Source organism: Callorhinchus milii, unplaced genomic scaffold (genome assembly GCF_018977255.1).
Source record: "Callorhinchus milii isolate IMCB2004 unplaced genomic scaffold, IMCB_Cmil_1.0 Scaffold25, whole genome shotgun sequence".
NCBI classification, from domain to species: domain Eukaryota; kingdom Metazoa; phylum Chordata; class Chondrichthyes; order Chimaeriformes; family Callorhinchidae; genus Callorhinchus; species Callorhinchus milii.
Window position 1 is genome coordinate 5690329 of NW_024704766.1, and position 22769 is coordinate 5713097.

The 22769-nt window shown below is 49.8% G+C and overlaps 1 protein-coding gene across 1 annotated transcript in view; it reads left to right on the plus strand.

Moving 5' to 3' along the window:
* The window catches only part of zbtb16a (zinc finger and BTB domain containing 16a), a 70614-nt gene that overhangs the window by 28706 nt on the left and 19139 nt on the right, over positions 1 to 22769 (plus strand). The window contains 2 exon segments of the mRNA XM_042343951.1: positions 6169 to 6266; positions 20028 to 20114. Coding sequence (XP_042199885.1) covers positions 6169 to 6266; positions 20028 to 20114 — 185 coding nt within the window.

Here is a 22769-nt window from a genome sequence, read left to right on the forward strand (position 1 = left end):
CAGTGGTTTGTTTGGTGGGGGGGGGGCGGGATGCGTGTGGGGAAGGGTGGGGGGATTTAAATCCCATCCTTACCCAATGTCATCAGCCCCCACTCTCCGCCCCCACCCTCTCCCCCCCCCCCCCCAACTCAGCCAATTTCTCTGGAGCAGTTAATAATAATTCCTTGTGTTTGATGCAGCGTCTTTATCACGTTGCTGAGATCTCTCAAAGGGCTTTGCGGGATTTAATAACAATAATAATAATCCTTGTGTTTGATATAGCGTCTTATTGCGGCTTTGAGATGGCACAGAATATACTGCAAAGCGAACTGACTGTATATTTACAGCGACTGTGTGTTTTGCCGACTGACTAACTGGGCAGAGCTTTCGAAGCTGAGCTAGCTTTAGGAAACCGAATTGTAACATCAAAGAAACACCTCACGATTGATGCTATTCAGCCTGTCTCAGTCTCGCCTCTGAAGTCACAAGCTTGTGGGTTCAAGCCCCACGTCGGGACTTTGAAGTCACAGTCTAATCTACGCTGTCGCTCTCGCGCAGTGCTGGGGGGATGTGCTGCATTGTCGGAGGCGCCATCCTTCAGATGAGACGTTTAAACCACTTTCCGTTTCGCCCACAAAATACACAGTCAAACCCTGTTTCCCCCTCCCTCCCTCCCCCACCACCCCCCCCTCCCCCCCCCCCCCCCCCCCCCCCGCAACCTCCGTATAGAGACGGCAACAACAGAAAAGGAGGGAGATTATAAGCTGCAAAAAAGAGACACTTAGACAGTTTTGCTGTGAAAATACAGTCACTGCACTTTGCAGTGCATCCCGTGAAGCGCTTTTGAGACGTCTCGACGACGTGATAAGGCGCTGCATCAACTGCGCGGATTATTATTGTGACATTGAACGCCAGGCTGAGGGATGGGATCGTACTTTGTTCGCGGAGCGTGCGAAACGCAGTGGAAAGTCACTGAGATGGCCAACAGCGTCAACTTCTCCTGATTTATGCCCAGGACAGGGAGACGTGCTATAAACTCGCCCAAATCCCCAGCGCTTCCAGAGCGGCTCACGGTGAATAATTCATACCCTGTGATTGTTGCTGGTTTTATGGGGGGGGTCGTAAAATGATGGGTCAAATCTGCCCATCAGTCAGGCAGGTATATTAATAAATTAGTTTTTTTTTCTCTCTCTCCTTTTTATCTTTCTATTTTTGCCCTTTTCTTACTCTCTCGATCTTCCCCCACACCGCTCCCCCCCCCCCCACCCCCACCACCCCATTTCTCTCTTTTTTTCTTTCTATCTCTCTTCCTCTCTGTTTCTCTCTCTTTATTTTTTCCTCTACGCTTTCTCTGTCTTGTCTTTTTTTCTCTCTTTCTGTGTCTCTTCTCTCTCCTCTTCCTCCTCTTTCTCTCTCCTCTTTTCTCGTTCTTTCTTCTTTCTTTTCTGTGTCTCCTCCTCTTGCTCTCCTCTCTCTCTTTTCGAAATGAATGGGTTGAGCATGTGCTCAGGACTGGAATATCAGCCCACAACCAGTGACGTGGGTTGATTGAATGACTTTGAATATTCTAAAATGTCACGGTGTTGGTATGGTGGTGGGGGGGGGGGAGAAGAGGTGAGGAATCATTTACGAGTGGGTTGGGGGGTGGGGGGTGCTGGTGGTTGATGGTAGGGCAACTGAGTTTGATGGCTAGGAGGATGGGGATGAGTTTTAACGATAGGATAAGGTTAATCGGCTGCTGAAGGAGTTAAAGAACAATTGGGTTTCTGTAGGACAGCGTTTGTGGAGAGGACCAAGATGGAAGAATGTGGTGGGGGTTGGGTGGTGGGGGGAAGGGGGAGAGGGTTTTTTTTCTGGGACTCCGTCAATCCCGGACTCCACCGTCAGTCAGTCACCGCGGAAAGAACTGAGGCTAAGAGCAGCCATGTTGTCCCAGCTCCAAGCATTTCCTGTGCTCCGTTAATGGGTAGGATGAAGGGGATATGGAGGAGGGTGTGTGTCTGTGTGTGTGGGGTGGGGGGTGGGGGCGGCAGAGAGAGGCGGGTGTGGTGGAGTGCTGGAGCTTAGTAGTTAGAGCCCTCGCCTCGCTAGCGAGAGGACCGGGGTTCGATTCCCGGGTCAGGGCGAAACCTCAGGCACGTTTCCTTACTCCACACTCCTCTGCTTACCAGCAGGAAGTAGGAACCTGGTTGTTAGTCGATTGATGGATCGCTTTTCCGGGGGTAATAATCCCTTCCAAAAAAAATGTAGTCACTTAATCCGCGGCTGTTTGTGGGACGCTGCTGTGCACAATTGGTTGCCATGTTTCACCCGTAAAATACACAGTCATTTCACTTTCCGGTATCTCCTGTGAAGCGCTTTGAGACGTCTCAACGAATGCAAGGATTATTATTATTGTTTCCTGTGCTACCTTAATGGGTATCATGAAGGGAGATGGGGGAGGCGGGTAGGGGAGAGAGAGTTGTGGTATGGTGTGTGGGGGGGGAGGGGGGGGCGGGGGATAGGCAGAGAGCGGTGGGGAAGGTGGGCAAGAGAAGAGAGCAGCGGTGGGGGGGTAGGGGTGGCTGGCGGAGGAATGAGAGGTGGAGGCCGTTCTCCTTTGAAGTTCTCCCTCTGAGCTGCTCATAGACGCACTTAATGACTTGTAGCTGCTCAATCTCCTGTTTGGTGTTATGTTTGATTGGGTGGGGGGGTCTTTGGTGATGAGCTCTGGGTGCGGGGGGGGGGGATCAGAGCAAAGGAACGTGTGTCAGCAGGGGATGGTTTTGGAGTGGTGGGTTGTGGGGGGGGGGGGGGGGGGGGAGTGTGTGTGTGTAAAAAAAAACCTGAGCATATTTGTATTTAATAACTGATCTGAACAGACTCATTTCCTGCCTGAAGGAGATGGAGATGAGCGATAATTCACCCAACTTAAAAAATAAACCTCAATCCATTTTCAGTACATTTCATAACTAATGATATTTGCTCAGAACACACTTTGACTTTTTGATAACTAAGATGCTTTGTCCCCTCCTCTCCCCGCCAAGTCCCACTTGGTTTGTCCCACTTTATATATATATATCTATATATACACACACTTATATATATATATATATATATATCTGCACACACATTTTATATATAAATATACACACATTTTATATATATATATACACACACTTTATATATACCTCTACACATTTTATATATAAAACACGGAAACCCATCACCGCTGCTTAAGAGTCTCCAAACCAAGATGAGAATTCCAGGCATCTCACCTACACATGGAAATACCTGAGATAGATTGTTGGAATGGAATGCGCTCTCTCTCTCTCTCTCTCCCCGCGCGCTGGAGGGATGTATCCTGCTTACCTAACTCCGGAAAGTATTAGGTGCAGGTTGGCAAGAGCCAAGGCTTGGGGTGGGGGGGGGGGGGGGGGCAGAGTGAGAGTTGGGGTCACATTGAGAGAGCTGTTCCAATTTTATACAGATACCACTTGTGTGAAGGACGTTAAAAACTTTCAGCGCTTTGAGACGTGAAAGGCGCTCTATAAATGTAATTTTGTGGTGGTGGTGGTGGTTGTTGTAGTGAAGTCGGAAAGGGAGGTGGAGAGATCTTTCAAAGGCCTGGGCTGCCTCAGCGCTGCTCAATGATCTGATTTTCTCCGTCTTTCCCGATCATTCCGCGGGGGTTTGCAAACCCCTCACCCCTTGGCGCGGTCTCTCGCTGCGTCCATTCATCTAGTGACTTAATTTGGTCGGGGGGGCGCACATCAGTCACCACGCCTCCAAAGCACCCATTGTGTGAAGGCTTTGAGAAGTTTTGAGGTGATAAGACAAGCACTGTGTTTAGCAATGTTTGCTGTTCTCTAGATTGCCTTGGATATTTTATACAGGGACAGGGTGGGTGTGTGCTTACGTGCGTGCGTATGCTTGTGGGCTTGCACTTGTGTGTGCGTGTGTCCAGAGACAATGTTATTGGGGGTGGGGGCACGGGGTGGGGAGTGCGGAGTACTTATTCAACCGAATTATCGAAAGGGACTAGATAATATAGACCTTGATAAGCTATTTTATCTTGTACTGAACAGTAGAACCAGAGGATAAGGCCTGATTGAAAGGGGGTAAATTCAGAACAAATCTGTCGAAACACTAGTTCAGTGAGTGGTAAATGGACCTTGGTCTTCTTTTGCTGAGCAAATTCTATATATTCATAATAATATAATAATCTTTGCATTTGATGCAGCACCTTATCAAGTCTTCGAGACGTCTCACAGCGCTTCACAGAATATATAGTGAAGTGAATTGGCTGTGTGTTTTGTGGGTGAAACAAATTAATTGCGCACAGCAGCGTCCCACAAACAGTCGTGGGATTGAGTGACCAAATCACTATTTTTTTAAAGTAATTTTATTCGAAGGGATTATTACCCCCGAAAAGCGATTGACCAATCGACTAACAACCGGGTTAATAAATAAATAAGTTGTACGTTCTTATGATTTGAACAAACGCAGCGAGAGAAAGAGAGAGGATGCGTGCAATATAGGAGGAGCTGAGTAGGAAAACCGCAGTGCCCAGATAACACAATTAAACCATGTTAACAGCTGTAATTACAGATGCACTGCCATTCTATATCATGACCTGCATTGATCTTCCACGTTGTCCGATCAATTAAAATGAAATAACCCGCTCGATACCTTATTGATTTTGCTATTTCGGACGAATGAGCTGGATCAGTGGGGCTTTCTGCAATGGCAGAACTCCTTTGCTTTCCTTTTCCTCTTGGCTAAAGAGCGCTCACTTTTTTTGTTTAAATCAGTAAGCTTGCAGACAAAGATTTTTTTAACTTGTTTGATGCCCCCCCCCCACCCCCCCAACATGTTGCTAGTCACGGGCGTTTGATCGGTTTGGGTCACTTTTTATTTCCGACCGTCTTCGAAATCTTCGGAGACTTGAGAAGCTTTTCTTCACGAGTTCTACTCTGCCTTTTTTGTGGAGGCCTGTAATGTAGTGGTTCGCGTGCTCGCCTCGCAAGTGAGAGGATCCGGGTTCGATTCCTGGGCGGGGCGAAACTTGAGGCAAGTTTCCTTACTCCACACGCGCCTCTGTTCACCCAGCAGTAAGTAGGAACCTGCTGATGGACATCGAGATGGTCTGAGATGGGTGTGCCCCTACCTTCCACTAGGGGTCTCTCTCCCGAGTAATGGCGGGTGAATGGAGGGCAGGGTCGTTCACGTGTTGTGCGGAGCTTGTGCAGGGGCTGTTGGTTCTGCTCTCGTCTCTTGCACAACCTTCGAACAGTCTTGCACATGTCACAATCGCTTTCACAAGAGCCCAGGGCTGTGGTTCCATCAAAACCTTCCTCTCCGACCATCTTCCCCCACACCCCTCGCCCTCCACCCTTTCTCTCTGCCCCCAACCCTTTGGAACTCCATCCCACAGTCCCTTCGCCTCGTCCCCTTCCTTTCCTCCTTCAAGGCCCGTCTCAAGACCCTCCTCTTCGACTGTGCCTTCGGGCACCCTCCTACCCCTACCCTCCCTGCCCTCCACTCCTCATGATCTTAAATCTTGGGTGTCGTGTCCCTGACGTGAAGGGGGCTATATAAATGCAAGTTGTTGTTGGACATAGAAGAACTTTGCCCTGAACACAGTATAATTTGCATAGGATGAACATGGTGGGGGGTGGGGGGGAAAGAAAAGGCAATGGGGGTGGGGGGGGGTTTGGGTGTTGGAAGGGGGAAGGTGGGAGTTTATTATTGAAGTTTGATGAGCAAAGGGAAAGGTTTTTAAACCCGATTTTAAAGTGGGAAAGGGCGAGTGAGGGGAAAGCGATCTTTGGGGACATTTCCAAAGACCATTTGACTGGAAGAGGACAGCGAGAGAAAACAATTAAGAGGTTTGAAGACCACGGACCTCGTTATTAATCTTCCTTGTGTTGGAAGGTGGCGAGGGGTGGGGAGGGGGTTGGTGGGGCGCGAGGGAAACGAGATGAACAGAATTCTAAAGTCGACAAACTTTGGGGAAGAGACCCAGTGATGATGTTTTGGTGGCGTTAACGGAACGGGAGAGGCGGGCGGGAGGCAGAAGTTAACATTCCTCAGATATTTGTGGGGCTCGTATTGTACTGACACTTTTTTCTCCCCTCCTCCCCACCCACCCACCCCTCTCGATTCCTGTACATCTCTCTCTCTTTCGCTCGCTCTCTCTCGCTATAGGAAATTACACAGTGGGATGAAGACATTCGGGTGTGAGCTGTGCGGTAAAAAGTTCCTGGACAGCTTGAGACTGCGGATGCATCTTCTCTCTCACTCGGGTAAGGTGGGGGGGGGGGGGGGGGTGGCGCGTGGGGTGGTGGGGGGTAGCGGGGAGTCGAGGGGCTGAAGGCCGCTGTTTCTTTTAAAAAAAAGTGTCAGAATTTTGAATTGATGGAAGAGGCTGCGGTGCGTTTGAGTGAGGGAGTTGTGGTATAGTTCCTCTCGCTCGCTTGCTTGCGCTCTCTTCCCTTCCCCCCCCCCACCACCACTAGCTCCCGTTCATTTCATTCTCCCCCCCCCCCCCTTCCCCAGACTTCTGATGGCCTGACAGTGTTTGTTATTGTGAAGATCTGGCCTCCGGCCAACCTGGGCTGGAATCCAAAGGGCTAAGAGTACAGTATGTACAGTGAATACTGGGCCAAATGTATCATCATCTGGGGAATGAGTGAGCGAGCGGAGAGTGGTGGGGGGGGGGGGTTTGGGTTGGGGGGGGAGGGAAGGGCAAGCTTCCTGCGTTGTAAACAAACCACCGTTTTGATTTTACCATAGCGTGTGATCGAGGTCGCTTTGCAAAATAGCTTCCTGAGCTTTTCTGTTTAATTTAGCCCCTTTTTCAATATATATATGTGTATATATATATATATACACACACACACACAGTGAAAGTCCTAATTTTAGCTGCAAATTTTTAGATATAACTTTCGGCTTCAGTGTTGTTGTGGCTGATTTATTGCCTCCTCCCCCACGCCCCCCCCCCCCCCGCCCCCCCCACACACACACACAATCCCTGAGGTGTTGTCAGCGAGCTAAGCTGTGTATCGAGGAATGTTTGTTATTGTTATCTAGATATAATATGTGTATATATATATATCTTGTGTATAAAAAGCCTTGCACTCGAGATATACCTGAGTTTCAGATTCCCCACCTGTGTGATCTGCTCTGTGCACGAGACGAGTTCTGTGGTGGGTTTGACTGTTCTCAGCAACAACAAATGACATTTACACAGCGCCTTTCACATTGGGTGGACGTCCCAAGGCCCCGGACAGTCAAGGGTTTGCGTTGATGTCATCAAACATCGTTGCATTTGTTCCTCGTGTAGAGAGCGATGGCTTGGAGCCGACCTCCTAAAAATCCTGTCCTCTCCCTCCGCCTGCTCCACATGCCCTGCCCTGCCCTGCTCCGTCAGCGATCAGGCCTTCAGCTTCTCTGGCCCCAGAGTCCCTTCACATCCCTCCCTCCCTCCCTCCCTCAAGATCCGTCTCAAGACCTTCCTCTTTGGACATCTTCAGTCACTCTCCCTGGCCTCCAACCCTCCTGATCCCAACCCCCAGCTCGGTTCCAAATCCCAGGGCCTTGGGACGTCCTCCCGACGTGAAAGGCGCCCTGTAAATGTCATTTGTTCTTCTCGCTGTCCCCACGACACGCTGTCAAACGTGAGGATTATTATCAATAAGAGGGAAAGGGAACAGTCTCTGAATTTTAGCTGCAGGGAACGAGGAAATATATCTCGGGTGTTCTCCTTTTAAAAAGCCACCAGAAATTACCATTGTCTTGACGGCTGAGAGAAAGGTCAGTCTATCCATCACGACCTCACTCTACCCTTTACACCACGCGCTGTGAAGAGAGCAAAACGATGCCAGCTTTAAACGAACCTGATGCTTATTAATGGTTCCTTTCTGACGGAGATGGATTTTCAGGTCTAACCTCCCTTCGCTGCTAACGCAGTTCTGTCTGCTCGCTGTCTCTCTGAATTCACAGTCATTTCACATTTCGCTCCCGACTCCATTGAATCGCTTTCTGCTCGTGCAAAAGGACACGGGCAAAAAGACACGTCGCAGTTTATTCCCCCAGGAACCAAGGGGGAAATCTAGAGTTAATTGCTCAATCTGTTTCATTATTGCTTTCTTTTTATATATCACGTCTTAGAGACGTCTCAAAGCGCTTCTCGGAATATACTGGAACGTGGAGTGACTGTGTATTTTGTGGGCGAAACGCGGCCGCCAATTGCGCACAGCAGTGTCCACCCCTCACAAACACTCGTGGATTGGGTGAGTGCATTTTTCAGGAGTGGGATTATTACCCCTGGAAAGCGATCCACCGATCGGCTAACAACCGGGTTCCAACGTACTGCTCGGTAAACAGAGGCACTGAGGGTGGAGTGAGGAAACTCGCCTAAGGTTTTGCTCTGCCCGGGATTCGAACCGGGGGTCCTCTGGCTGGCGAGGCGAGCGCGACAGCCACTAACACTTCAGGACTCCCATGAATGTGTTATTTGGGGGTGGGGGGGGAGAGGCAGAACATGGTTCTCCTCACTGACGGCTCACTTATTCTCCGAATACCACAAGGCGACGGGCAAAATGTATCTCGCCAATTTGTGCCTGTGCCTGACTTTTATTTGCTCAGCTGTTTGCACCAGGACTTTGGACTCGAGTGTTCGAAGCCAGCCAGGAAAGATGTTTTCTCGAATATCTTTTTACTTTTTGTGGCTACTTTCTTCTGATAACCATCCAGAATTGTCGTCCTCACCACAAAAGTACAAAGCGTCCTCTTTCTTGTGTCCTGATCCTTTCCTCTTTCTTTCCCCCCACCCCCACCGCACTCCCCTCCCTCCCTCCCTCCCTCCCTCCCTCCCTCTCTCTCTCCCCAACGTTCTTTTCATTTTCTTCACGGTCAGCCATGATCCAATCGAATGGTGGAACAGGCTCGAAGGGCTGAATGTCCCACTCCTGTTCCTGTATTCCTCTTTCTCCATCCTCTGTCTCTTTCGCTCTCTCCTTCTCTCCCACTTCAGTTTCTCTTGATGCTTTTTTCTATCTCCTCTTTCTCTCCCTCTCTCTCTCTCTCTCTCTCTCTCTCTCTCTCTCCCCCCCCCCACCCCCACCTGCGTCTGTGTGTCTCTCTCTCTCTCTCTTCCACAGTTTTCTCTCTGTCTTCCCCTCTTTCCCTCAATCTTTCTTTGTCTCCCCCCCCTCGCTCTCTCTCTTTTCTCTCTCTTTTCTCTCTCTCGGCCGCTCCAAACTATGGAAAAACAAGACGAGAAATGATCTTTCCGTACCCTCGCCCACTCTGCTTCCCACCCGGTCGGGGCTGTCCCTTATTTCTCTCTGGTTTCCATTCTTCCAACCGCCTATTGTTTGGTTATTTCTCTGCTCGTCATTTTTGAGCCGTTAGCACCGGCAGAAGATCAGGGACAGCACCGATAGAGAGACAGGATGAATCTCTTCTCCCCCCAGCTCCCACTCCTCCCCACTCCGCATTGCATGACGTAAGCTCCCCCCCCCAAACCCCCCCCGCAACACCACCCGCCCACCATTTAACCCCCAATTTCCCCGTTGGCTTCTGGCTTCTTCCGATGCTCCAAACCTGTAGATAACGGCTGATTAGTAGTCGGCCATTTTATGCGCCCTCTGAGCCAATTGATGAGATCATTCCCCCCCCGCCCCACCCACACACACGCGCGTACGCACACGCACGGACACACACGTTTCTGCTTTGAGTTGAACACTTTTGAGACTTTTTTTTCTCTGGTTTGCATTTCAGCCACTTTTAGTTGCTCCGTTCAACCCCGAACCCCGATAGGCAGCTCAGTGAATGAGCCTCTCCTCTCAAAGGACCTTTGGGGAAACTTAAGAGGCTCGTCTCTTACCCCCTCTCTCTCTCTCTTTCGATCTGTGCCCCTTCTCTCTCTCCGCGCTCTCTCCTTCTCTTACTCTCTCTTCCACCCCCCTGAGTATCTATCTCCTTTCCCAATTTTTCTCTCTCTCTCTCTCTCACTCTCTTCCCCCCACCTGTCTCTTTATCTCTCTTTCTCTCTCTCCCCCCCCTCGAATATCTTGCTCATTCACAGCAAGTATCTCTCTCTCTCTCTCTCTCTCTCTGTGAGCTCCTCTCCCTCTCTCAGTGTGTATCTCTCTATATCTCACTCTCTTCTCTATCCTCCTCTGAGTATCTCGCTCTTCCTCTCAGTATCTCTCCCTCACTTTCTCTCTCTCTGCGTCTCTCCCTCAGTGTTTTTCTCTCTCTGTCTCTCTCTCTCTCTCTCTCCCCCCCCTCGCTCTCAGTATCTCCTTCTATTTATGTGTTTGTCTCTCTCTCTCTCTCTCTCTCCCTCTCCCTCTCCGTGGCTCTCTCTCTCTCTGTATGTGTGTGCGTGTCCCTCTCTCTCTCTCTGCTGCTCTGAATCCCTGGAATACTGTCTGTTTCTGTTTCTCTGGCTCCAGATCGCAGCCTTTCCGTTTGATGACGTCACCGATTGGGATGTGCTGCCAACATTCCATGGCGTTTATGACAATTCACAGATGTAGTCGGGAACAAACTGTACCTCCAGCAGAATAGAGTTGGCTTGATAGCGATCCAGAGAGCGAGAGTGCGAGGGGGGGGGTGCGGGAGAGAGAATGCTAACGACTTGCCATTCCGAGCGAGCGAGAGGACCTGGGTTCAATTCCTGGGCGGGTCAGGGTGAGACCCGAGGCAAGTTTCCTCGTTCCACACGCCTCTGTTTACCTAACAGTGAGCAGGGACCCGGTTGTTAGTCGATGGGTCGATCGCTTTTCCGAAGGGGTAATAAATAACCCCTTCCAAAAAAAAAAAGACAAATCAATAATAATAATTTGGTCACTCAATCCACAACTTGTTTGTGGAGACCCTGCTGTGAGCAATTGGCTGCCGCGTTTCGCCCACAAAACATACAGTCACTCCACCTGAGACGTCTCGAAGATGTGATAAGGCGCTGTATCGAACGCAAGGATGATTAACACTATTATTTCTGAGTAATAGAGAAACAGCTGAAGAATCCACTCCCTTGTTTGTTGCCTAAAGAACACGGAATTCACGCTAGAGAGAGCGACTGATTTTTGAAGCTCTCTTATCTCCTTCCTCCCCCCTCCCACCGCCCCGCTCTGCACCCGTCTTGAAGGGTGTGCCCTTGTGCTGCAATAGTGACAGTGTTATGCGGGCTGGTGCTTTGTGACTCTCGTGGTTAGAGAGCAACAACACATTGCATTTACACAGTAACTTTCATGTGCCAAGGCGCTGGACAGTTAAGGGGCTGTACCTGAGCTGTGGGCTGGCTGGAATCGAGGGGGTGGAGGGTGTGTCTGTGTAACCTGTATAATACCCCTGGAGCTCAGATGCCATTTTTAATTTGGATTCTCTTTCCCCCGTCCCCTTCCCTCCACACTTTCAGTCGCCAAATGCCCCGAATCTCTAGAACTCTCTCCCTCAATCCCTCCTCTTCGCACCCTCCCTCCTTCCCTGTTTCGGAAGACTTTCTTCTGCTTCACCCATCTTTACAGTCCCCTCCACCCCCCCCCCCACACACACACACACACTCTCCCCCCCCCCCCCCCCAAAGGCTGTGAATTATGGCTGTATCCGTTCACATTTTCAAGACTGAGGTGGCGAGATGTTTGTTGGGTCAGGATATCAAGGGATACGGGGCAGAGGTGGGTAATTGGAGTTGAGCTACAGATCAGCCATAATCTGATAGAATGGCGGAACAGATTTGAGGGGCTGAATGGCCTCCTCCTGTTCCTAGACACACACACGCACTGGCCTGTGCTGAAGCTTCAGCCTGATCGTGGAGCTTTGATTACGGCCTGGGACAAAGCAGGAGCCTCTTAAGGTCTCGTGTGGGCAATGGACGTGAATGAGAGAGAAAGAAGGGGAGAGAGAGAGAGAGAGAGGTGGGGGGAGCACTGAACAGGCCCAGTATTGTGAGATTATTTCTCTGTGACACAAAGGGAGTCACTGTGCGTCGGGATTTCCGAAGGCGTTCCCCACCCCCCACAGCCCCCTCCCCCCCAGACTGATAGATCCTAAATAAAAAAATTGCGGGGTGGGGATGGGGGGGGGAGTAAAAATATGTTTCTTGAGATTTCACGAGCGGCGGCTCTTAAAATAAACACAGCAGTAATTGATTTGTGATGTGATCACAACGTAGGGTGTAAGACGTAATGGCTTGTCAGTTGCTCTGTGCTCCGAGCTGGGATGGGGAGGGATTGGGGGGCAGGGGGGAGGGAAGACGGGTGGAGAGGAGAGTCTAGGCTCTCGCTGCGGTCTCCGTTAGCCCATTCAGGGTCTGTCGGGGCAGCGCCGTTCTAATGACAACGTCTTGGCGTGAATCTGAGATGTTCTGTCCGCAACTGATGTCACCCGGCCTGGTTGTGGGGTCTGGAAATTGATGGAATTGACTGCGTTTAGTGCAGGGGGTGGGAAGAGAACAGAGATTTAACCATGGTTTTCATTCCGCTTGCCATCTCTGGCCAGGGTTTCCTCCTGGGGGAGGTAAGGAGTGGCTCCAAGGTGACATGTGTAGCAATGGATTGTTGGAATCGAGCCAACCCTCTGTGGGTCTCTGACCACGGCCCGGCCTGGCTCATCGGTAGGACCTGGAAGGGCAGACCAGTCAATGGGGACAGGGAATCCTCTCACTCAGCTCCTGGTAAACCTGCAAGCCAAAGCCAAAGCCCTTAATGGGTAGTAGCTGAACAAGCAGCGGGAAATCTTGCCATCTCTGTTCAGGGATTATTTCCCTGGAATTATTATTAATATTATCCGCCAATCGACTAACAACCGGATTCCTACTTACTGCTCGGTAAGCAAAGGTGTGTGGAGTAAGGAAAGTTGCCTGAGGTTTTGCCCTGCGAGGCAAGACTCAAACCATTGCGCTGCGGGATTATGAAAGAAAATACCAAACAGAGGTAACCTAGCAGCAGACGCACATAATTGAAGGACTGACTTCAAACTAAGGAAATCTGTCTCGAGTGATCTTCTGTCTGTCAGTAAGTGCTAATGGGATTGCAGTTGGGAGTGTTGAGGTCACCCGGGAAATAACATCCAGAACATTTCCTTACTGTAAGGCACTGGACTAATAAATATTACAGTGCCCTTAACCCGGGATACTTGACTTAAGCACTCCGCAACTGTCAAAGAGCTGTAATACATCAGTGTAAATGCACCTTTTAAAGTGAGCTACAGATTTAAAGTGGAATCGCGTAGTCTTTTGGTTAGCGCTCTCGACTCGCAAACGGGTTCGATCCTGGCTGGGAATTCAAAATGTGGTCACTCAATCCATGTTGTGGGGACGCTGCTGTGCCCAATTGGCTGGCGCGTTTCGCCCACAACATGCGCAGTCAATCCACACTACAATATATTATGTGAAGCGCTTTGAGATGTCTCAACAACCTAATAAAATGCAAGAATTATTGTTTCTCCTTTGCAACAAGTCAGCTGTAGCCTCAGTAAGACTATCTGTCCCTTTAAATCCCAGGCCCTGTAACATTCCTCAGAGTAAAGGAATTCTCATTGACCTAATTCCCTGATGTTTGTCCCCCTCCCCACCCCACGCTAACAATCCCCAAACTTTATTTTTTTTAAAAAAAATAAAAATAAACATTTTTGTTGAGTAATGAGGGTTAACTTTTTTTCCCCCCAAAGAGAAACGTGTTCCTGTCAATTTGGGGTCGGAGGAAACGGAGCAAGGGGTAGATGACAGGCTACGTTTAAGTTGTAATTGGCTGGCATCCAGCGCCTTGCGGGTGTTTTAATAAATCATAATAACTTCATTTAAAACCAGCTGAGCAGAAAATAGACTGGTGCCGTGTTGTGGGCTGATGCAGATTTGTTTTTGTTTGATGATTTCCTTTCTTCAGCCAAGAGACTTCAAAGTGCTGTATGTTGTGTGTGTGTGCGTGCGTGTGCGTGTGTGTTGCGTGCATGTTTCTTGTGTGTTGCGTGTGCGCGCTGTGCACGCGTGTTGTGCGCGCGTGTGTGTGTTGCGTTCATGTGTTGCGGCACGTGCGTGTGTCTCCCTCTCTCTGTCGCTGGGGTCGGTCTGTACGTGTGAGTGAGTGTGTGTGTGTGTGTGTCCCTGTTTCAGTGGATCAGTGTCGGTGGGTGCATGTCTCTCTCTCTCGTCTCTCTCTCTCTCTCTCTTGCTCAGTTAGTGATCTCTTGCGAGAACCTCTAGCCAAATCTCAATCATAGCAATGGAAAGTGTTGATGAACGAGAGATGAATCGAGTCCAGCCCCGTGCAAACTGAACAGTAAAGCTGTGAAGGGAATAAAATAAAAGGTGTCCCGTTTGTCCTTTGGACTGGGAAGAGAAATCGCTCCAAGGGCACCAGCTGCCCGCCTGGCAAAGCCACTAATTGCCATCGAAAGCCCTTGTTCGGGCAGGTCACACAGCAACAACAACAGCACATTACATTTACACGGAGCCCTTCACGTCAGGAGGACGTCCCAAGGCGTTGGACGGTCAGGGATTTGGACCCGAGCTGGGGGTTTTGAGATCAGGAGGGGGCGGAGGGCAGGGGAGGGTGGGGGGGTAGGAGGTTGACCGAGAGCGCAGGCGAAGAGGAGGGGGCAAAGGAGGCAAAGGGACTGTGGGATGGAGTTCCAAAGGGTGGAGGATATTACGGGGCAGAGAAGCTGAAGGCCTGACCACACGATAAAGTTTTTTTTGTGAGCGGGAGCCAGAACAATGGCAGAAAAATTGCTGGTCGTGGCTTTTTTTCCCACACACCACCCCCCTCCCTCACCCCCGCCCGAGTTCAGGGCAGGCTGGTGTTTGCTTTGAAGTTAATGAGGCATGCGGTGTCCTCTTTTGTTTGAGAAAGAGGTTCATTGAGGTGGCTGGCCTCTCTGGACGGCTGTGAGGATGAGATCAACAAAGATGACCTCATGTGGATTTCTGTGTTTGCGCAGTTTTCCGGGCACATCTCCTCACTAGACTCTGCCCTCGGAAACTCAACTCGACCCCACAGCCTCCAGGTAACCAAATAAACCTTGCCTGTAGCATCAGGCCTGTCGGTTTCTCCCCCTTCGCTTCCGGGACTTGTTGTGAGAGTTGCGGTGTGATGTGGGTGGGAGAGGGCATCTCATTATGTGGGTAAATTACGTGGCGTCCCGGACCGTGTCGGTTACAGCACTCGCCTTGCGAGCGAGAGGACCTGGGTTCGATTCCCGGCCAATGTAAAACATTGGGCACGTTTCCTCACTCCACACACTCGCCTCTGTTTACCCAGCAGCAAATAAGAACCTGGTTGTTGTTGGCGGGATGGTGGATCGCTTTTCTCTTCAACTGCGCCTGTTACCCTACCCTCCCCGGCCCTCCAACTCTCCCGATCCCAACCCCCTAACTCGGGTGCACATCCTTGACCGTCCAGCGCTGCACGAGTGTAATTTGTTGTTGTTGTAGTAAAGTTGTCCCACAAAGCACAGTCACTACACTCGACAGTCAATCACACACATCGTTGAGACGTCTCAAAGCGCTTCACAGAACATACTCTCGAGCGGATTGACTGTGTATTTTGTGGGCGAAACGCGGCAGCCGATTGCGCACAGCAGCGTCCGACACAGACAGTCGGAGATTGAGTGACCCCATTTATTTTTTTAACAAAAGGGGATTGATTATCACCGGAAAAGCAATCCGTCAATCGACTAACAACCGGGTTCCTACTCACTGCTGGTAAACAGAGGCGTGTGGGTGAAGTAAGGAAACTTGTCCAACATTTCGCTCCGCCCGGGAATCGAACCCAGGTCCTCTGACTTGCGACGAGCGCTCTAACCACTGAGCTACAGGAGTTCTGTCCATGTGGCGCGTGTGCACATTTACGTCTGCAACGTTCAACTTTGGAACCTCGTTGTAACGATCTCCTGGTGGGGAGTGGGGGTGGGGGCGTTGCGGACATATGTGTACATAGCCTTTAGCACATTTTCCCTTCCACGCTTCCTCTCCCTTCCCGTCAGGAATGTTGGCTGGCTCGCCGTGTGTTTTTATCCTGGCGCGGGATGGTTTCGCTGCCGACTGTCCACAGAGAGAACACTCAGTCCTGGCCTCAGAAATTGGCAGTCCGCGAGGAGTCTGATAAGAGATACAGTAAATAAACAGCCGAACCCAACATGAAGTGCTCGGAGTGTGGACTGACTGTACTTGCTGCTTGCTTTTTTTGGGTCCTGTGTCCGAGCACACAGTGTACTCATTCCCCAAGAAGGCAAATATTGCAAAAAAAAATGACGCTCTCTTTAGGGTGGAGTCCTTTTACAGGAATGAAACTTGAGGAATCTTTTTATATACCTTTTTTTTAATCTGTTTTTATACCGCGCAGAACGCAATTAGAATTTTAATTAGGCAAAGGGTCGTTTTTGTTAAGGTGATGACCTTTTCACTGCGAAGTGCAGTGACCGTGTGTTTTGTGCGCAACTTGCCAGGTCTCCTCCGAGTCTCCCCCCACCGCCCACGACCCCTCTCCACCCGCCCCAACCATGCCCCCCCACCCATGACCCCCCACCCATGACCCCCCACCCATGACCCCCCACCCATGCCCTGCTCTGCATTGGATATCAGCCAAGACAATGAATTCAACGTCCCGACACGGGGGCTTGAGCCCACAACCTTCTGACTCAGAGGCGAGAGCCCTGCCAACTGCAGTCAATCCACTTTACTATATACTCTGGGAGCACTTTTAAGAAGTCTCGATGACGTGATAAGGCGCTATATCAAATGCAAGGATTATTATTATAACTGAGCCAGGCTGACACACAAAGTATGAAATGCTAAACGGCGCCAAGGATCAGGAAAGGGGTAAAGTGGGTTTAGAATTTGGGCTTTGAAGTGTGGCTCAAGCTCTGGGCTGGTATTCTGCTGTGAACTCAGTGCGTCTGTATCAGTGTCTCTCCCTCTCTCCATAATAAAACTTCTGTGAGATTCAGTTCTGGGCTCTCAGAAAACTGTGCTTGATTTCTTTGTGGGCGAGACGTGCCTGAGGAATTCTCTGTTTGTCCACCGTTGGGGATCGCTGCTCGAAATGGTATCTCGTAGTGCGAGATTGTCAGGAAGGTGATCGCGAAGCAGTTAACATAACGTTCGGGAGAAAGTGGGGGGAGGTTTGAACTAACAACTGGACAAAGTAGCAGACGCTGACACCTCCTCCTGGAATTTCTGTTCCAAGTGGAAACCCGGTGTTTTGCCTCTCGCGCTTGTGTCAAAGAAGCCTCGTCCAATTTCATTAAGTGGGCTCAAACCGTAGCGTCGCGGTTAGAGGCCTCGCCTCGCAAGCGAGAGGACCCGGTTTCGATTCCCGGGCAGAGCGAAGCCTTAGGCGAGTTTCCTTACTCCTCACACAAGCCTCCGTTTACCAGCAGCAAGTTGTTAGTCGATTGGCAGATCGTTTTCAAGGAGTAATAATCTCCGCTCCCCCCCAAAAGGAGTTTGGTCAGTCACTCAATCCCACGGCTGTCTGTGGGACACTGCTGCGTGCAATTGGCTGCCATGTTTCGCCCACAAAATATACACTTTACAATATATCAGTGACGTGATAAGGCGTTTTATCAAATGCAACGATTGCTATTATTATTATTAAATCGCCAGGTCTGGATTAGCCGCTTTTGGGCAGGTGGGACGGTGGGCGGCAGGACATCCGAGAGATCTTTTAGCCCCTCCCTTCCTACGTAGCGCTTTCCATTCCTTCCTTATCCATTCTGACCCAATTTTGACCCAATCCCCCCCCCCCTCCTTGCCCTTGCCTGCATGCTCGGTTTGTTTGTTGTGTACTTGTCCCAATTCTCTCATCGAAAAAAAAATCCTGGAAACTTTATCCCTGAGGAAAGTTGCGTCAGTCAGCATCATAGTCCTCCTGAGCCCATTAACGGGTAGTAACAGTTGGGGCCATATCCCCCCCGCCTCCCCCCAAACTTTCCCCCCCCCTCCGCCCCCCCTCGTTGCCTCCGACCTCCTTTACCCCACAGCAGAATTTATTAGACGTCCCCAGTATTGTTCAAAAACAAGTCCGATGGAGCTGTGTTAGTCAGGGCTTGGGTTCAGGAATGTGTTCGGCTGTTTTGGATTATGAAGCAAGGTGCCAACCCTTTGCCAAACTCCAGCTGAAAAACATTCTCCGAGTCCAAGTTACTGATGCAACACGACCGCTGCTTTCTATAGGACACATGTCAGTAGCTTTCCCCATGGGTTTAAGGTTCTGAGGGGCCAGGCTTCTAATGGTCCTCCTATCTCCCTCCCCCAACCATTGACGTGGAGTCCTGTAGCTCAGTGGTTAGAGAACTGGCCTCGCAAGCGAGAGACCTGTGTTCAATTCCTGGCAGGGCCAAATGTTGGACAATTTTACTTACTCCACTCACACGCCTCTGTTTACCCAGCAGTAAGGATTGTTAGTTGATTGGCGGATCACTTTCCATGGGGTAATGATCCCTTAAATTGGTTCCTCAATCCATGATTTTATGGAACGCTGCTGTGAGCAATTGGCTGCCACGTTTCGCTCACAAAATACGTCGGGAGACGTCTCAAAGATGTGATAAGGCGCTATATCAAATGCAAGTATTATTATTGTTTCCTAGTGCCTTTTCTCCACGCCTTGATGTAGGACCCAGCCTGGTTCAGTTATAGCACTCTCTCTCGCCTCTTAAGTCAGAAGGTTGTGAGTTCAGGTCCCAGGTGGGGGCTTTGAGCTAGTAATGGTCTAGGCTGGCGCAGTATTGGAGGTATAAACATGGGTGGAGGGCCCTGTCCTTTAGATGAAATGTTAAACCAAAGTCCTGTCTGTGCCCCTTCAGGTGGGTGTTAAATATCCCATGGCACTATTGAAAGAGAAGGGAGTTTCTCTTTCTGGTTTCCTGACCGACAATCCCACCCCCCCCGCAGTTAAAATTGGATAGATGGTTAACAATAATAATAACCCTTTCACTTGATATAGCGCCTTATCATGTTGTTGAGACGTCTCAAGGCTTCACAGAGTATAATCTAAAGTGAACTGACTGTACATTTTATGGGTGAAACGCAGTTAAATGGACTAATTAATTAAATCACTGATTAATTAACCGGTTAAATGGATGGACGAATGAAATAACGAACGTGGATGAGACATGTTATTATAATATTATAATAATAAGTTGTCGTTATAAATTCGATGGATCAATTAATTCATGAGTTGAATGAACTAACGAACACGGATGAGACAAGTGGAGAGATTATGACGAACTGACAAAAATACCGCAGTTTTTGCAAACAAAAGAATATTTACAACTCAGACATTCTGTTGTTTTGTGCGTGTGTGTGAAGTGCCTCATTAGCCTCCCCATTTCTGAAGTTGTGTGCAGTCTGGTGTTTTCAGTTGTGTGTGTCTCTCTGAGATCTGGCTTGCTTATCTGATACCCAATTTCCTGTTTTGCTCCTTTTAAAGCTGCCATCAACCTTACAAACAAAGGCTTACTCTCGTAAAACTATCCTTGATATGTCACCTACAGACGCCACCTTCCTTGCACTGAACAATGTGGTTTGTTTAATTGTGCCGAGCATTGGCTTTGGGACCTCAAATAAAAGTCCTCGTCTTTGATACAGGGCCCTAATCACGTCGTCGAAACATACAGTCAGAGAATCTTACAGCACAGAAGGAGGCCATTCGGCCCATCGTGTCTGTGCTGGCTCTTTGGAAGAGCCACCAACTAGTTCTACTCCCCCACCCCTGCTCTTACCCCATAGCCCCGCAAATCTTTCCTTTTCAAGTACCTATCCAATTCCCTTTTGAAAGCTCCCGTGGGTAATAATCCCCACCCCGCAAAAAAAAATAGTAATTTGATCACTAAATTCACAGCTGTTTGTGGGACGCTGCTGTGCGCAATTGGCTGCCGCGGTTCGCCCACAAAATATAGTCACTTCACTTCACAGTATCTCCTGTGAAGCGCTTTGAGACGTCTTGAAGACGTGAAAAGCGCTATATCGAATGCAAGGATTATTATTATTATTATTGTCGGTTTGGGGTCTGAGTAAGTCTAAATCTCTCTCCGTTTTCTTCCTCTTCTTCCAGCGGGAGCGAAGGCCTTTGTCTGTGATCAGTGTGGAGCTCAATTCTCAAAGGAAGATGGACTGGACGCTCACAGACGTACTCACACTGGTAAGCCATGTATTTCCATATTAATCCTCTGCTCAAAGCACCAACCACTGATGGTGAGGAAATTATCTGATGACGCAGAACAACCTGGGGGTCTGTTGATGTTCTGTTGATGGTCGCGCTTTCAGCCACTACATCCCGAAATTGATTGAGGTTTTTAAAATAATAACGGGATTTGATAGGGTAGATACAGATAAAGAAACTATTTCCTCTGCTAGGGGAATCCGGAACAGGGGGGGGCATCATCTTAAAATTAGAGCCAGGTCCATTTAGGAGTGAAATTAGGAGGTAGTTTTTCACGCAAAGGCCACTGGGAATCTGGAACTCTCTCCCTCCCCCAAAAGGCTGTGGATTATGGCTGGATCCATCCACATTTTCAAGACTGAGGTGGAGAGATGATTGTTAAGTCGGGGTATTAAGGGATTCGGGGCAAGCGTGGGTAATTGGAGTTGAGGTACAGATCAGCCATGATCTTAGAGAATGGCGGAACTGACTCGAAGGGCTGAATTGTCTACTCCTGTTTCTATGAACGCTCTTCCTCTAGCCCTCCGCCTTGCCCCTTCCTTCCCCAGCTTCAGGTCGTGCCTGAGGACCTTCCGATTCAACCACGTCTACGGTCACCTCCCCCTTCTCCCCCCCGGATCCGGGGCTGTACCACTGTCAAGCGTCCTGGGACGTTACCCTGTGTGAGGGACACTGTGTATGAGCAGTAAATCGTAGAATCCTACAGCACAGAAGGAGGCCATTCGACCCATTGTGCCTGTGCTGACTCTTTGAAAGAGCTACAAACTAGTCCCACACTCTCTCTCTCTCCCCCCCCTCCCCATCCCAATAAAGTAAAAATAATTTCTGAAATCCACCAAATTGTTAAAGAACTCTCTCTCTCTCTCTCTCACCTCTTGCAACTAACAGGAAGCTGCTCAGATAGGTAGGGAGTGTGCAGGTCAGAGAGTTCATGTTACAAACAGACACTGCTGCCTTTGCAATGTGGTTAGCGTTAAAACCCGCCGATGCCTTTTTGATGTGATGTACAGTACGAACCTATATTCACACCAGAAAGAAAACAGGGCGGGGGGGGGGGGGGGGGGCGGGGTGTTGATGGAGGAGGCCATTCAGCCCACCAAGCCTGTGAATGAACGATCCTTGAATTCGATACATCACCTTATCGCGTCGTTGAGACGTCTCAAAGCTCTCCACGAGATATATTGTAAAGTGGATGGACTGAGCGGATTTTGCGGGCGAAACGCGGCAGCCAATTGCGCACAGCAGTGTCCCACAAACAGTCGTGGATTGAGTGACCAATTTTTTTTGGAGGGATTGTTACCCCCCCACCCCCCACCTCCCTTGGAAAACGATCCACCATTTGACTAACAACCGGGTTCCTACTTACTGCTGGGTAAACAGAGGCGTGTGTGTGGAGTAAGGAAACTTACCCAAGGTTTCGCCTTGTCCCGCCCGGGGAAATCGAACCCTCGAAGCTCTAATCACACCGGGCAGCGTCTCTGAGCGCTGAACAATGGCGTAGTTTGACATTGTAACCGCTGAACTCTTCCCATTTTTTTTTAAATATACACACACACACATATATATATATATATATGTTTACAAACACACTTGTTATTCTTGGCAAAGAGGAGCTTGAGATTGAGCCATCAATTCTGCGTCACTGCGGTGAAGGAACAGAAATAGGTTCTCTGCTGATCAGGGAGTGTTGGGTTCGTCTACTCCCAAATCCCCTCGCTTGGTCAGGCTGGGCTCAGTTACACAATCTCCAAACCCTGCCAGTTCAGGCTATTCTAGGTCAATTTGACTCTCTCGCTCTCTCTCTCTCTCTCTCTCTCTCTCTTTCTCTCTCTCGTTCTCTCTCTCTGTGTGTGACTCTCTCTTTCCTATAACTTCACAGCTGTCCACTTTTGCCATCTATTGCATGAGTTATCACACTGCAGCCTCCTGCGTTGCCTGATTGAAGTTTATCTCCTACTCTTTCTTGTTGTTTCATTCACACTGTGGTTGTGGTTCCTGAGAACCTTTTTGGTGTCATTTTGCTGTACGAGACGTCAAAGCGAAGCTCCTCGTCTATGTCTGTCCGGGCGGACGTTCAAGGTCCCACGATGCTGTTCAAGAAGAGAAGGGCGTTTGCTCTCTCTCGCTCTCTCGCCTCCCCACCCCCAACCCCCCCCCCATCCTCATGCCCTGGCTCACAATTCCCCCCCCCCCACCATAGATAAAAATGGGTCACTCACTTCATGGCTATTTCGGGGGTGTTGCTGAGTGCAAATTGGCTGTTGAGTTCACCTACAAAATAACAACAACAACTTGCATTTACACGGCGCCCCTCACTCATGCAGCGTAGCGCCCCAGAGCGCTTGACAGTGGCGGAGCATGGCGTAGGCACTGGGCGAATGGGAAGATCTTCAGGCGCGACCTGAAGACGGGAAGGAAGAGGGCAAGGTGGAGGGGAAGAGGGAGAATGTTCCCTAGTTTGGGGGCGTAATGGGTGAAAGCGCGGCCACCGATGGTGGAACTGAGGAGGGCGCGAGGGACAAGCAGGAGGCCGGAGACAGCCAGACGGTGGCAGTGGGTAGTGGGTTGGGGAGTAAGCAGGTCGGAGAGGTTGGGAGGTGCCAGGGCGTGAAGGGTTTGGAAGACGTGCGTCAG